The following is a 13672-nucleotide window of genomic DNA, read 5'->3' as shown; positions in this document are numbered from 1 at the left end:
TCTACAATTCACCCACAAAACCTTTCTATAATATAAACTCCAGAAATTTTCCCCCAGATAATTTTTTTTTCTTCTTCTTCTTCTTTTTCATTTTTTTTTTATTGAAATTATTTATCATTTTATTTCTTTCAACAAAATTATCATTCAATAGTTTTAAAGTTAATTCTTAAAGGAAAATATTCAATTCATTCTCGTTTTTTTTTTCAAAAAGACCAATTTTCCCTTTTGATTTTTCATAGATATAGATATAAACATAAAATTTAGACAAAACAGAAAACATGGACGACGTTGATTCAGCTTTGGCAGATAATGTCAAATCCTTTGCCGCTGGTGGTTTTGGTGGTATATGTGCCGTTTTGACTGGTCATCCTTTCGATTTGGTTAAAGTGAGATTGCAAACTGGTTTGTATAACTCATCAGTTCAATGTGTCAAGCAAACAATTGCTAAAGATGGTTTGACTGGTCTTTATCGTGGGGTTTTACCACCATTATTGGGAGTTACTCCAATGTTTGCTGTGTCTTTCTGGGGTTACGATGTTGGTAAAAGACTTGTTTCAACATACACTGGTAAATCAATCGACCAATTTGAAATCAAAGAAATTTCTACTGCTGGGTTTATTAGTGCAATTCCAACTACTTTGGTTGCTGCTCCTTTTGAGAGAGTTAAAGTTATGATGCAAATCCAAGAAGGAAATAAATCAAAGTCAATGGCTGGCGTGGTTGCTGAAATGTATAAAACTGGTGGTCTTAGATCGATTTTCAAAGGTTCAGTTGCTACTTTAGCAAGAGATGGTCCTGGTTCTGCCTTGTACTTTGCTACCTATGAATATTTGAAGAAAGAATTATCTTCTCCTGGTGAAGACTTGTCATTGTTTGCAATTATGACTGCCGGTGGATTTGCTGGTGTTTCCATGTGGTTGGGTGTTTTCCCAATTGATACTATCAAATCAACACAACAATCTTCAAATGTTCCAATCTCAATATTACAAACCACAAAAAACATTTACGCCAAAGGTGGTATTAAAGCATTTTTCCCAGGGGTTGGTCCAGCATTAGCAAGATCGTTCCCTGCAAATGCTGCTACTTTCTTGGGTGTGGAGTTGGCTAGAAAAGCATTAGACCTGATTATATAATCTATTTATTTATAAAAGTTTACATATTCTAAAGTATATGGTTTTGTTTTTGATATGATTTTGAATGTTGCATCTACGAATTGAGTAGGATGGATGTATAGGGCAGCGTGGTTGTGACTAACCAGCCGTTAGTAATGGTATTGGTCGTGCACCATTACCAATACTGTATTTTCTTCTTACTCCTAATTTGTAAATTCTCGTTACTGTTACAAAACATTTGAATAGAAGTTGGATTATTTTTTTTTTTGTCGATAAGATTTTAATTTCAATTCAATTCAGTTTCGACGAGACCAATTTCATTTAATACAACAATTGAGACACACAACAATGGCTTTATCAGACGAACAGGTATGTTAGATATTAGATTGAATATGTGTTTTAGACCTTGTGATAATGTTACTAACCGCTTTGTCTAGGTTAAATCGGAACTCTCCAAAATGCAAGCCTTCATTGAGAAGGAAGCTAAGGAGAAGGCTAAGGAAATCAAATTGAAAGCCGACGAAGAATATGAAATTGAAAAGGCATCCATTGTGAGATCAGAAACCGCAGCCATAGATAGTACATATGAACAGAAATTAAAGAAAGCAAGCTTAGCTCAACAAATTACAAAGTCTACTATTGGGAATAAAACTAGATTAAGAATTTTATCTACTAAAGATGAAGTGTTGCATGAAATTTTTGATGAAGCTGAAGCTGAATTGAAGAAAATTACCAAAGACAAGAAGCAGTATAAACCAGTTTTGGTTGGTTTGATTGAAGAAGGTGTGTTGGCATTGATGGAACCAAAAGTTAGTATCAAAGTTAGAGAACAAGATGTTGATGTTGCCAAAGAAGCCATAACTGAAGCCGCTAAAAACTTTGAAGAAAAGGCTAAGTTTAAAGTAGAAATTTCAATTGATGACAAAAACTTTTTAGCTAAAGATATCGCTGGTGGTATTGTGGTAGTCAATGGTTCAGGTAAAATTGAGGTTGATAACACTTTAGAAGAAAGATTGAAGATCTTATCCGAAGAAGCTTTGCCAGCTATTAGATTAGAATTATTTGGACCTTCAACCACTAGAAAATTCTTTGATTAACTTGATATAAGATGAGTGTTTCCTTTATTAGTATTACCTCTCAACATCAAATATTATTAGTATTTTTTTTTTTATATATAATTTGAAAATTTGTAACTTACAATCAAAAGCAAAGACAGGTAAATTAAAAAAAAAAACCCCTTCTTATTTGGAAGTATTGTCTCTTCCATTGACTCGTAACTTGGTACAGATTTTTAAATAGTTTTGGTGTTACTACAAGCAATTTGTTTGCTCAACCATCTTATCAATGTTAATGGACGCAAGGAGAAAAAAAATTTCCTCAGAAATGCAAGAAGTATCAAATCAGCTTTTTTGACAATATAGACAAAACAAGATCATATTGAGGATAAATTCATAGAAGACAAATGTATCATATTCATCGACTATTAGCTCCTATACGATCAAATAGTGTGTTTTTTTCTTTGGCACAACTACCGAAACCATCACTAATAGGATGTCGTTATAAATCAAACAATGTCGGAAGTCAAGACAGCAAAAGAACTCTGAAAAACTCGATCCTTCACAATTTGGGCTCATATTCCAACAGTGCTGAATCTGAAATTTTAAACAAGCTTAAACCGATAACACCTAATGACTTGTATGTTTCATGCACGAGTTTTGACCGAATAGGTAATATCACAGCCGTATCCAGAAAGTACCCTAAAATGCAATTTCTTAAGGAAAACCATTTGTTTCCTAGAGATTTGAGGAAAATAGATACTTCGTCTATTGATGTTGTCCCGGTGATTATGATTCGACCTTCAAGTGCAATATTAGTCAATCTTTTACATATCAAGGCAATTATAAAAAAAGACAATGTGATGGTGTTTGATACATCCAAGAGCGAAGTAGCAACAAAGTTGGGAATTTTCATGTATGATTTGGAATTGAAATTAAAATCTCCAGCTAATAATGTTTGTTATGAATTTAGGGCATTAGAATCAATATTGGTTAGTGTTACTAGTTATTTAGAAGCTGAAATCAAATTACATCGACAGCAATGTGGGATTATATTAGCAGAATTGGAAGATGAAGTTGACAGAGCAAAACTTCAAGAATTATTAATCCGTCTGAAAAAATTACTGAGTTTTCACCAACGAGCAATTTTAATTCGTGATGTATTGGAAGAATTGTTAGAAAATGACGAAGATTTGGCAGGAATGTATTTGACTGACCTCAAAAGATTCGAGCCTGAAGAAGAGAATTATGAAGAAATTGAACTGATTTTAGAAAGTTATTACAACCAATGTGACGAATATGTTCAACAAGCAGGAAGTTTATTGAGTGATATCAAAGCAACAGAAGAAATTGTAAATATTATCCTCGACGCCAATAGAAACTCGTTAATGTTGTTTGAACTAAAAATAACAGTTTATACTTTGGGATTCACTGTTGCTACATTAGTGCCAGCATTCTATGGAATGAATCTTAAGAATTATATTGAGGAAACAAATTGGGGATTTGGTTTGGTATTAGTGGTATCATTATTGCAAGGGTTGGCAATAACATGGTTAAATTTTAGAAAGTTGCATAAAGTGCAAAAATTAACGATGATGGGTACGAGTAATCTGAGTAAAGCCGGTACTGGTTTATCACGTCATATTCCGCCCACATCACGTGTAGATAGATGGAAAAGAGGATCTTTCCTTTATCGATTGTTCTATGGTTCGGGTGGGAAGTATTCAAAACCCAGCAAGAAATTTGATAGACCTACAAATAGAGAAAAAGATGCAATGTGGAGAATGATTAATGACGATAAAGCCATGAAATAAGAAACGTTTTCTATTATTCAAATGTAAATAGTATTCAATTAATATATAGAGTGTCGAATGCAAATTCAAGAAGACGTTTTTTTTTTTTTTYCACGTTTTTTTTTTGTTTAATTTACATTTGTGTTGTCTATCTATTGATCTAATCTGATTCAATTTTATCTTCATCTGAATCGGAGTTATTAACAACTTTGTTATCATCACTTCCCGAATCTTCGTCATCTGAATCCTTGATATAAGCTGGTAACTCGTCATTTTCATCCGGTTCCGCAATTTCAGTGGTGGTGATCACTTCATCATCGGCAAATTTCATATGTTTACCAGTCGATTTTGTTTCCAGTCTTTCTTTATAAACAGGTTGAGCATTTCTTTCTTCACCAGGTCTAATTAATGTACCTTCAACGGAAACGATTCTACCAGTAGTATGAATGGCTTTAATAGTGAACTGTAATTTTCCTTCAACTTTGGTTTTAGATTCATCCACCCAGTGTCCAAATGTTTTTCTGTCATCACTAGACACCTCATCAATTTGATTGGGAACAAAAGACCATGTGTTGGGAATATTGTATTTCTTTATACTAGCATTAAATGTATCGCATATTAAAAGACCAATATGGGATGGGGTTTGCATATATATGTCACCTTCCAAAACGTCACCAACTTCTGGACACCAGCATAAAAAGTCCACTGAAATCCACAAAAATGTAAAAGGCGAACTTCCTTCTATCTTGGCAAGACTATAAGCTGAATCTTCATTGTCATAGTTATTCTCCAAAAATTTGATATTTGAATATGCTACGACAATCCCTTTAGCCTTGGTAAAATACGTCATTATTAACGGATCTAAATGCTGTTGTTTAATACCATTTATTGGGTTTTGTAAATGCACTGGTGCCAATGATACATATAATGATGTGGAAACTGTTTTGAAACATTCAGACAAGCCATTGCCGTCTTTAGGATTAGTGGATTGCACGGTTGCCCTTCTTTTCGACGCCAGACTGAAGTTATCTGCTGGTCTTTTTCTAACTTCCACTGACATGTCAAATGAATTTGAATTCTTTTTTTTTTGTTTATATTCAATTAATTCAAACAATCAATAAATTGAAAAGCTTGCGATTAAGTATTTGATTTTTTTTTTTTTCAAACATCTTGGTGATGAGGTTCTTCAATATTTTTTTTTTTACAACCAAATGTTTGTCTGTCAGCGTGCGCGAAACATATCTTGAATGTCACAGATACAAGCTCACTCAGTATATTAAATGTACTGAATGTATGTCTGTTTTATAGGATGATACACAGGAATTTAAATATCTGAAGAATGTATTATAAAACAATATAGACAAGTAAGGTATATAATTATATCTTGATTTTGTATTTCAACTTAGTTCGGTCCTCATAAGTCGCAATCTTTGTGACCGTCGTACTTAAACCACTTGAACCTCATTTTCTTAAAAGCAGTTTGAAAGAGAGAACAAAATTTCTACGAAAACTTTTCACCTCGCACCACGGTCATCAACGATCGAATTCCGTCTCAGGATTGTCGTGCAATCCGGCTAGGAAATTCCTCTACAGCGAAGGGTTCTCCGGTTTGTTTTTTCTTTTGTTAGTCTTCTTTCTTTTTCTTTTATTAGTCTTTTTTTTTTTTCATTAATTCTATTTTATTAGTCTTTTTTCTTTTGTTTTGTAAGTTGATTGTATTTGTCAAAAGAAATTTAAAGATAAGATCATATATTGAATAAAAATAGTAAACGAGGTAATAAAATAGAGGAGTAGTAGACATATTTATAGTAAACAGATGAAGTAAGAGATTAGTAAGAGAGTAAGATGAGCCATGAGTCACAATAGGATGACTCGTCCTATGACTCAAAGAGATTGGTTCATGACACGCCCCCCCCCCGCAAAGATTACACAATCATCAGATGAAGATGAACAAATTTTCAATTAAAACACACAATTGAATATGTATTTTAAGAGAATAGAAACAAATGTAAAGGAGGCATTTCCGTCTTAGATTCAACATCACTACAGACAGTACTCCGTAATTGTTGACCATAAAACCAACTTTGTGCACCAAAAGAGAATTGTTGAGTCGACTGCGCAACACCTCATACCCACCAATTAAAAACAAATTATTCGTAATCTTTCTGTTTTTTTTTTCTTTAATCTTCAACGTTTATACAATGTCTGTTAAAAGATTTTTCTCCATGAACGCCAAAGCTTTACGAGCTTTTGGCTCCACAGTTACATCCACAGCCAGTGGGTTCAAGCCAATGCCAATGACAGTATCTAATGAAGCTGATACTTTGGCCAAAGCCAGATCTTCAAAACCTAGATCTGACTGGACCAAAGATGAAATTAGCAAAATTTACAATGCTCCATTGATGGATTTGATTTTCAACGCTCAATTGAAACATCGTGAGTACCAAAAACCTGCTGAAGTCCAATTATGTACTCTTGTTAACATTAAGCAGGGTGGATGTACCGAAAACTGTTCTTACTGTTCTCAATCATCGAAACATGATACTGGAGTTCAAGCTGAAAAACTCGACTTGGATGCTGTGATGGACATTGCTAGAGATGCGAAAGCACGAGGTGGTACTAGAGTTTGCCTTGGTTCCGCTTGGAGAGATATGCAAGGAAGAAAGTCTGCCTTAGACAAAATCAGTAAAGTTGTTAAACAAATCAACGACGAGTTGAAGTTGGAAACTTGTGTTACTCTCGGGATGATCAACGAAAAGCAGGCTGAAATTTTAAAACAGAATGGTTTGACTGCCTACAACCACAACATTGACACTTCAAGAGAACATTATCCAAACGTCGTCACCACCCGTACATACGACGAAAGATTAGAAACCATTAAAAACGTCCAAAAAGCTGGTATCAAAGCTTGTACCGGTGGTATTCTCGGATTGGGAGAAACCGCACAAGATCATGTTTCGTTTTTGTACACTTTGTCCAACATGAGTCCGCACCCAGAATCATTGCCAATCAACAGATTAGTTCCAATCCAGGGTACTCCAATTGTTGAAGTGTTGAAAAATGCACCAAAGGAAAGACAATTGGAATTTGATGCTATTTTGAGAACTATTGCTACTGCTAGATTGATTATGCCTGAATCCATCATTAGATTGGCCGCCGGTCGATACACCATGAAGGAACACGAGCAGTTCTTGTGTTTCATGAGTGGGGTCAATGCTATTTTCACCGGTAAGAGAATGTTGACTACAATGTGTAATGGTTGGGATGAAGATATCGCCATGTTGAAGAAATGGGGTTTGAAACCAATGGAAAGTTTCACTAAGTAGGTAGACTCCGTGATAATAATATTAATATATTTTAAATCAGAACCAACTATCTAGGCTCTGTGATCATTATTGTCTAAATTTTTGTTTGTTGTAGCTTTGTGTAGTTGGTCAAATTGCTATTTTCGTTGAAGTAAAACACCATCAGTAAACAAACAGTATAAGGCAAAAAAAAAGAGGACCAATACAGTGTGGCTCAAGCCAAACATGTTTATGGACATGCCTGTGTTTGTTGAGTTGAATTTAAAACGTAGTGAATATCAAACTGAAGAAGGAACAAAATGCACACTCTAGTGGGATTTATAATGAATCTTTATAATAAAACGGAAGGAGAAGTGTCACACAAGTCAGATCAACATACAAGAAATGTTGCTCAGACGGACTGAATGTGACAGGTTAAATTACTGTATTATTTAATAATCTAAGTATACGGAATTTAACACAAGTAAAATTGGAAATAATGCTTATATCTGATCTATTTCTTGAGAGATTGGTAATATAAATAGTGGACAGAAGTAAATTATATACTTATTAGAGAGGCTTAATGGTACTATCATTTAGGGAAGAGAGTCATCTGTAGCAACACTTATCAAAGAGTCAACAAGGTGATTCAAATCCTCTTCACTAATGATATATGGCGGCATTATATACAACAATTTTCCAAAAGGGCGAACCCAAACACCTAAATCGACAAAACTCTTTTGATACAAAGCAACATCGATTTGATTGTTCATTTCAATCACGCCTACCGCACCAAGTACACGGATCTCTTTAATCTTTCTGTGACCTGATTCCATTAATGGTTTGAACTTCTTTTGTAATATCTTTTCGATGTTATGGACCTGAGTTTCCCAGGCTCCAGTTTTGATAATCTCTAAATTCCGAACACTTACAGCACAAGCTGCTGGATTTGCCATAAATGTTGGTCCGTGCATGAAACAACCGGTTCGTCCACCACTGATGACATTTGCGACATTTCTTGTTGAAATGACCGCAGCCAAGGTCAAGTATCCTCCGGTTATAGCTTTCCCAACACACATGATATCAGGACAGATACCAGCATGTTCCTGGGCAAAAAGTTTGCCTGTTCTTCCAAAGCCAGTGGCTATCTCGTCTAACACGAGCAAAACATTGTACTTATCACAAAGTTCACGTACTCTTTTCAAATACTGAGGATGATACGTACGCATCCCTCCTGCCCCTTGAAGAACAGGTTCTAAGATAACGGCTGCGATAATCTTATGATGTTTCTTGATTTTTTGCTTAAAGTCTTCAATATCAGTCTCATCCCATTCATCACCAAATCCTACTTGTGGAGCTTCAGCAAATATATTATCTGGACCATAGCTGGTGTAAATGGAATGCATTGAATTCTGTGGATCACTTACAAACATTGCTCCAAATGTGTCACCATGGTAACCTCTCTTGATACTCAAGAACTTTTTCTTTTCGGGTTGTTCTTTAGAATCCCAATATTGAATGGCCTGCTTCAAGGCTACTTCAACCGAAACAGACCCACTATCACACAAAAAGACACATTCCAACTTGGGGTTAGTCAATTCAACCAAAAGTCTGCACAATTGAATTGCCGGGTCATGAGTAATGCCACCAAACATCACATGTGACATGATGTTTACTTGCTTTATCAAGGCATCATTCAAATCTTTGTGGTTGTATCCATGAATTGCACACCACCATGAAGACATTCCATCGATCAATGATTGACCCGTGTCAAGGTGTAGGCGAACACCCGAAGCTGATTTCACATGATAACATGGAAGTGGTTTTGTCATAGACGAATATGGATGCCATATATGTTGCTTATCAAAATCTTTGTCTTTTAGATTCACCAGACTCATTTTGAACTTGGTTAAATCTTCTTTTTTTTGATTTTTTTTTGCAATTGAAGGAATTTATATGTAACTTCAAATACCCAACAATTGTCGCACAGTGACTACGAGTCAGGGTCTCAAAGTTACACAGATAAATAATTTGCACAATGCTCTATAAAAAAATTTTTTTTAAAAAAATGTATTCGTGTTGTTTATAATTGCTTTGTTTACATTTAAATCACTAAATATTCTTTTTGGTGTGCTTAAGAAATAGAAATGAGAGCAGTATTTATCACAGGTACAGATACTGATGTTGGAAAGACGTTCATATCTGCTTTACTCACTAAAGCTTGGGACGCTAATTATTGGAAGCCCATTCAAACAGGATTAGAATCATGTCAAGGAGATACCGAGACGGTGCAAGAATTGACCAATTTACTGGAAGATCGATTTGAGAGACCACAGATTGAGCTCAACATTCCTTTGTCTCCATGGAGGGCAGCAATAAAGGAAAATAAACCACAAACAAAAGTTAACGAAATTGCGATTCCAGCAAAATTCTTGAATAGCTCAAGGCCATTGATCATCGAAGGTGCAGGGGGCTTATATGTTCCAATCAATGAAACGGAGATTACTACGGATTTGATTTTGCACTTTGATATACCGGTCATTTTAGTAGCTCGGAGTGGATTGGGTACCATCAATCACACTTTGTTGAGTTTAGAGCATTTGAAGAACCGTGGTATACATAAAGTATATGTAGTCATGAATGGACCAATCAACACGGATAACGCTGAAGCAATCAAAAGATTTTCCAAAGGAATTAAGATTATTGCGAACATCCCTCATTCTAAACTGAATGAGATTGAGAGCCTTTTTAGCTACGTGCCCAGTTTAGATTCTATAGAAAAATAAATTTGAATCATGCAGATTTGACGACTCGTTTTTTTTTTTCGTTGTATGCCCAATGACTCGTAGTCACATTAACAATGTGGAAATTTTTTTTGTTGAGTTTTGCAACTATGTATTAGCCGAACTGAGCCATACATTTTGCATGAGTTCAAAACTTATATAAACCTCCTTGAGTAAGATTTTTTTAACTTCTCTTTCAATTTTCTTTTCTCTCATTAATTTGAAAATGGATACCAAGTATGAAAACAAAGCTGAAAGTTTGGAACATAGCGTTGACAGTAAAGAGTCGCAAGCTGAACCATCATTAGAAAAGAATTTTGGGTGGTGGTCACTTTTCGCTGTCAGTTTCTCATTGACTTGTTCTTGGGTAGGAGTCTCGGCTTCTTTCGGTACAAGTATTGGTTCAGGTGGTGCAATCATTATTATTTATGGTTTGATAATTGCAGGCTTCTTCAGTTTATGTGTTGCTGTTACTTTGGGGGAATTGATTTCCGCTTACACAAACCCTGCCGGTCAGTATTACTGGACGCTCCAGTTGGCACCTGAACGGTACAGAAAAATACTTGCGTTCATCACCGCTTTGTTCAGTTACTTTGGATGCGTTTTCACCTGTGCGTCGGTCAGTTCTTCCCTCGCAAACTCAATTCTTTCTCTGTACGTGCTCAACAACCCATCATTTGAAATCAAAAGATGGCACTCATTTGTTACCTTTGAAGCGATAAACTTGGCACTTTCAGTTTTTAATATTTGGGGTAGGTACTTGCCGCATATCGTTACATCTGGCCTTTGGATCTCACTTATTGGATTTGTGGTGACTATGATAACTTGCCTTGCATGTTCATCGGGAAGATACAATCTGGGAAATTTTGTATTTAGCGATTATACCAATATCACTGGATGGAATAATAAGGCATTATCCTTTATAATTGGCTTGATTAGTCCTATTTGGTGTTTTGCTGGTTTGGACTCCGCAGTCCATATGGTAGATGACTTGGGCGTAAAGGCAGGAAAAGTGCTTATTCCTCGAGCTGTTATATGTACCGTTGCTTTGGGTTTCCTTACTGCATTTGCCTATTCTGTGGCTATTTTCTTCTGTGCCACTGATGTGTCCGAGGTTGTCGAGTCCACCTTGCCCCTTTTGACTATTTTCTATCAATCAACTAAAAATAAAAGTGCTGCTATCTTCCTCGAAGTCCTCACTATTTTGACTGGTATCGTTTGTAATATCTCGGCTCACGCCTGGCAGGCAAGAGTTTGTTGGACATTGGCCGGATCAGAAGCACTTCCTGGTTCCAAATATTTAAAGCAAATCCATCCTCGTACTAAGCTTCCTGTGAATGCCCATTTCTTTTCGACCTTTTTAGTTGCTATCATCGGATGTATTTATGTGGGTTCTACCACCGCCTTCAACGCCATTATCACTGCATGTATCTGTCTTTTGTTGATATCCTATTCTATTCCTGCTATACTTCTTTTGAGAGTAAGAAACAAAGGTTTTGCTCATGGCCCATTCTGGTGTGGCAAACTTGGGTATATCACCAATATTTTGACTATCTTGTGGACCATATTCTGTTTGGTCTTTCTTTCGTTCCCTTATGTGAGACCAGTTACAAATACCAACATGAATTATGTATCTGCAGTTTATGGGGGCGTTATTTTAGCAGTGATTATTTGCTGGTTTCTGTATGGAAAAGCTAAGTTCATTGCCAATAAGACTGAATAATGCTGTTCTGCTAGTGGGCCAGCTGAATGAATTTGAGTTTGCTGTGGAGTAAAGTAGTGAGCATTTTACACGACAATTCTAGCAGAAATCTTCTGACGTTGTCCACGACGAGCAGTGAAAATCTTTCATCAGAAAACTTTTCTTTTTTTCTTTCTTTTTAGAAATTTGAGGTTTTAAGAGGTCAGTTTGGAACACTCTACGTTAAAGATTGCAGCTGATAAGACTAAAACATATTATCAGCGTCTATATTTAATTACTGAGTAGTTTTATTCTGTTTAATAAACTTTCTTTTTATATTTATAATATCTTGTATTGTATTTTTGTACTTTGTGCATTAATACCTACATCTATTGTTAGATATATTGCGGATCATACGACGTCCCAGCTCTGTTTCGCATACCTATGTATGCGAACAAATAAGTGGTCGTTCATTTATTAGAATTTTTTACATTTTATTTTTGGTTTGGTGAACTTCTGTTTAGATGGTGTAGTGTGGTAACAAAGTTTTTATTATAAAAACTTCCCAAAATAAGCTTTGAATTATGATTTTTCTTTTTCTTTTTCCTTTAACGGGTGGATCAATACCCAGAAATGAATTTACTTCTTCCATAGATACAAGATGAACTTTTGAAGACTTGGAGTCAGAATCCAATTAATTGGCCTTGAATAACAAAACACTTTTAATACCAACCATGTCTAGGATCCTTTTTGTCCTGAAAGTTCCTATTTTGACAATGAATTTACGTACACTACATCGACTAATGAAATAACTGAAACTAGCAAATGATCTGAGGTCACAATTTTTAAGCTCGTGTAAACTGTGAAAGTGATACAAGACTTTGCAGAGAATACATGCTGAAAATAATTAATGACAAAGGTATGTTGAACATGATCATAAGATATTTAATCATATCATGTCTCAAACATCAATTAGGAGATTACCAAAAGTGATAGATACTAGAGTAAGCATACACAGAGAAGATGAATAACAATCCTATAGAGTGGTCTATATGACAAGATGTAAGTATTGGATATCACTGGTAGTTTCCTATTAGATGCAAATTTCATAGAGTGCAAGCATACTAAACTAGTTACAGAAAAATTTGTTATTAAGTATTAACCAAGATTGCAAATAGCAAGTCAACTCTTTAGAAGTTGGCATTTGTTTAGGATTTAGATAAGATTAATATACTGTATTATTATTATATGTTGCACCATGTTTACTCTAATTTCAACTACAAATTGTACTCCCAGGAGATCTGTGGTTGTAGAAATTTTTACTTTTGTTTATTCTTGGGTTCAATAGATGATCATTTCACTATATATTCGAGGACATATCTTATCTTTTTAACATTGCATGACATAATGCAGTTTTACACTATTTATCGCAACAACACGAAGGCAAAAAAAATAAAAATAAAGGAGGTTTACACCACGAATGATAAATATTGCAACCAATCACAAAACCGATTGAACCTTAATATTTTGCTAAGAGATCATGAATATCCTGCATATTTCCTCATAGATTACACTTTTTCTAGGATGTGTTCATATTTGCAAACTATGCTTGTTCAGAATTGGTTGCGAAGTTATCAGCTCAATTTTTTACTCTATAAACATCACGTTTCTCTCCGAATTTTTATATTGATCTTTCATTTTGAAGCAACCAATACTTTTTTTCATCATCAATATATATTTCATCTATTAATGGATTGTCTTTCTAATATATCAAAGCACGACAGATTCACTTGCCAAAAAGGATATAAGAAGGAACCTCACTCCCCTTTTCATTTTTAGCACTCACCTATAAGTTTGTAACTTCCTTAGAGACTGTTCAAATCAATAATAAAAGAGCCCGCGTGTAAAACAAGCACACCCAGTATACAAAACCTCCTATCATTTTTAGTGGCAGAAAGAATATA

The 13672-nt window shown here is 35.1% G+C and overlaps 8 protein-coding genes across 8 annotated transcripts, besides 3 other annotated features; 6 read left to right on the top strand and 2 right to left on the bottom strand. All coding sequences in view use genetic code 12, as the record gives it.

Moving 5' to 3' along the window:
- Positions 1 to 278: 278 nt before the first annotated feature.
- CRC1 (carnitine:acyl carnitine antiporter) lies at positions 279 to 1133 on the top strand (the record flags this gene model as incomplete). Its single annotated transcript, XM_713171.1, has 1 exon — positions 279 to 1133. One exon carries the CDS (start codon positions 279 to 281, stop codon positions 1131 to 1133), a length of 855 nt encoding a protein of 284 aa, XP_718264.1.
- A 327-nt stretch (positions 1134 to 1460) lies between these two features.
- VMA4 (H(+)-transporting V1 sector ATPase subunit E) lies at positions 1461 to 2209 on the top strand (the record flags this gene model as incomplete). Its single annotated transcript, XM_019475515.1, has 2 exons — positions 1461 to 1481; positions 1550 to 2209. 2 exons carry the CDS (start codon positions 1461 to 1463, stop codon positions 2207 to 2209), a joined length of 681 nt encoding a protein of 226 aa, XP_019331060.1.
- A 365-nt stretch (positions 2210 to 2574) lies between these two features.
- MRS2 (Mrs2p) lies at positions 2575 to 3981 on the top strand (the record flags this gene model as incomplete). Its single annotated transcript, XM_713169.2, has 1 exon — positions 2575 to 3981. The coding sequence occupies one exon, from the start codon at positions 2575 to 2577 to the stop codon at positions 3979 to 3981; it is 1407 nt and encodes a 468-aa protein (XP_718262.1).
- Positions 3982 to 4120: 139 nt separating this feature from the next.
- Positions 4121 to 5020, bottom strand: CAALFM_CR01950WA (DNA-directed RNA polymerase I subunit; the record flags this gene model as incomplete). Its single annotated transcript, XM_713166.2, has 1 exon — positions 4121 to 5020. One exon carries the CDS (start codon positions 5018 to 5020, stop codon positions 4121 to 4123), a length of 900 nt encoding a protein of 299 aa, XP_718259.2.
- A 152-nt stretch (positions 5021 to 5172) lies between these two features.
- Positions 5173 to 5557: a long terminal repeat ((alpha-Rc) Long terminal repeat (LTR) associated with the transposon Tca1; about 388 bp long, 5-10 copies per genome).
- A 604-nt stretch (positions 5558 to 6161) lies between these two features.
- BIO2 (biotin synthase) lies at positions 6162 to 7286 on the top strand (the record flags this gene model as incomplete). Its single annotated transcript, XM_713165.2, has 1 exon — positions 6162 to 7286. The coding sequence occupies one exon, from the start codon at positions 6162 to 6164 to the stop codon at positions 7284 to 7286; it is 1125 nt and encodes a 374-aa protein (XP_718258.2).
- Positions 7287 to 7840: 554 nt separating this feature from the next.
- CAALFM_CR01920WA (adenosylmethionine-8-amino-7-oxononanoate transaminase) lies at positions 7841 to 9142 on the bottom strand (the record flags this gene model as incomplete). The annotated part of the gene is made up of 1 exon (XM_713163.2): positions 7841 to 9142. One exon carries the CDS (start codon positions 9140 to 9142, stop codon positions 7841 to 7843), a length of 1302 nt encoding a protein of 433 aa, XP_718256.1.
- A 249-nt stretch (positions 9143 to 9391) lies between these two features.
- On the top strand, positions 9392 to 10030 carry CAALFM_CR01910CA (dethiobiotin synthase; the record flags this gene model as incomplete). The annotated part of the gene is made up of 1 exon (XM_713162.2): positions 9392 to 10030. The coding sequence occupies one exon, from the start codon at positions 9392 to 9394 to the stop codon at positions 10028 to 10030; it is 639 nt and encodes a 212-aa protein (XP_718255.2).
- Positions 10031 to 10253: 223 nt separating this feature from the next.
- On the top strand, positions 10254 to 11750 carry HNM3 (Hnm3p; the record flags this gene model as incomplete). The annotated part of the gene is made up of 1 exon (XM_713160.2): positions 10254 to 11750. One exon carries the CDS (start codon positions 10254 to 10256, stop codon positions 11748 to 11750), a length of 1497 nt encoding a protein of 498 aa, XP_718253.2.
- A 36-nt stretch (positions 11751 to 11786) lies between these two features.
- Positions 11787 to 12165: a long terminal repeat ((xi-Rb) Long terminal repeat (LTR); about 387 bp long, 5 copies per genome).
- A 1084-nt stretch (positions 12166 to 13249) lies between these two features.
- Positions 13250 to 13528: a long terminal repeat ((nu-Ra) Solo copy of the long terminal repeat (LTR) associated with the transposon Tca3; about 277 bp long, 11 copies per genome).
- Positions 13529 to 13672: the final 144 nt, after the last annotated feature.

Source organism: Candida albicans, chromosome R (assembly GCF_000182965.3).
Source record: "Candida albicans SC5314 chromosome R, complete sequence".
NCBI classification, from domain to species: Eukaryota; Fungi; Ascomycota; class Pichiomycetes; order Serinales; family Debaryomycetaceae; genus Candida; species Candida albicans.
This window is presented reverse-complemented; position numbering and strand designations above follow the sequence as displayed.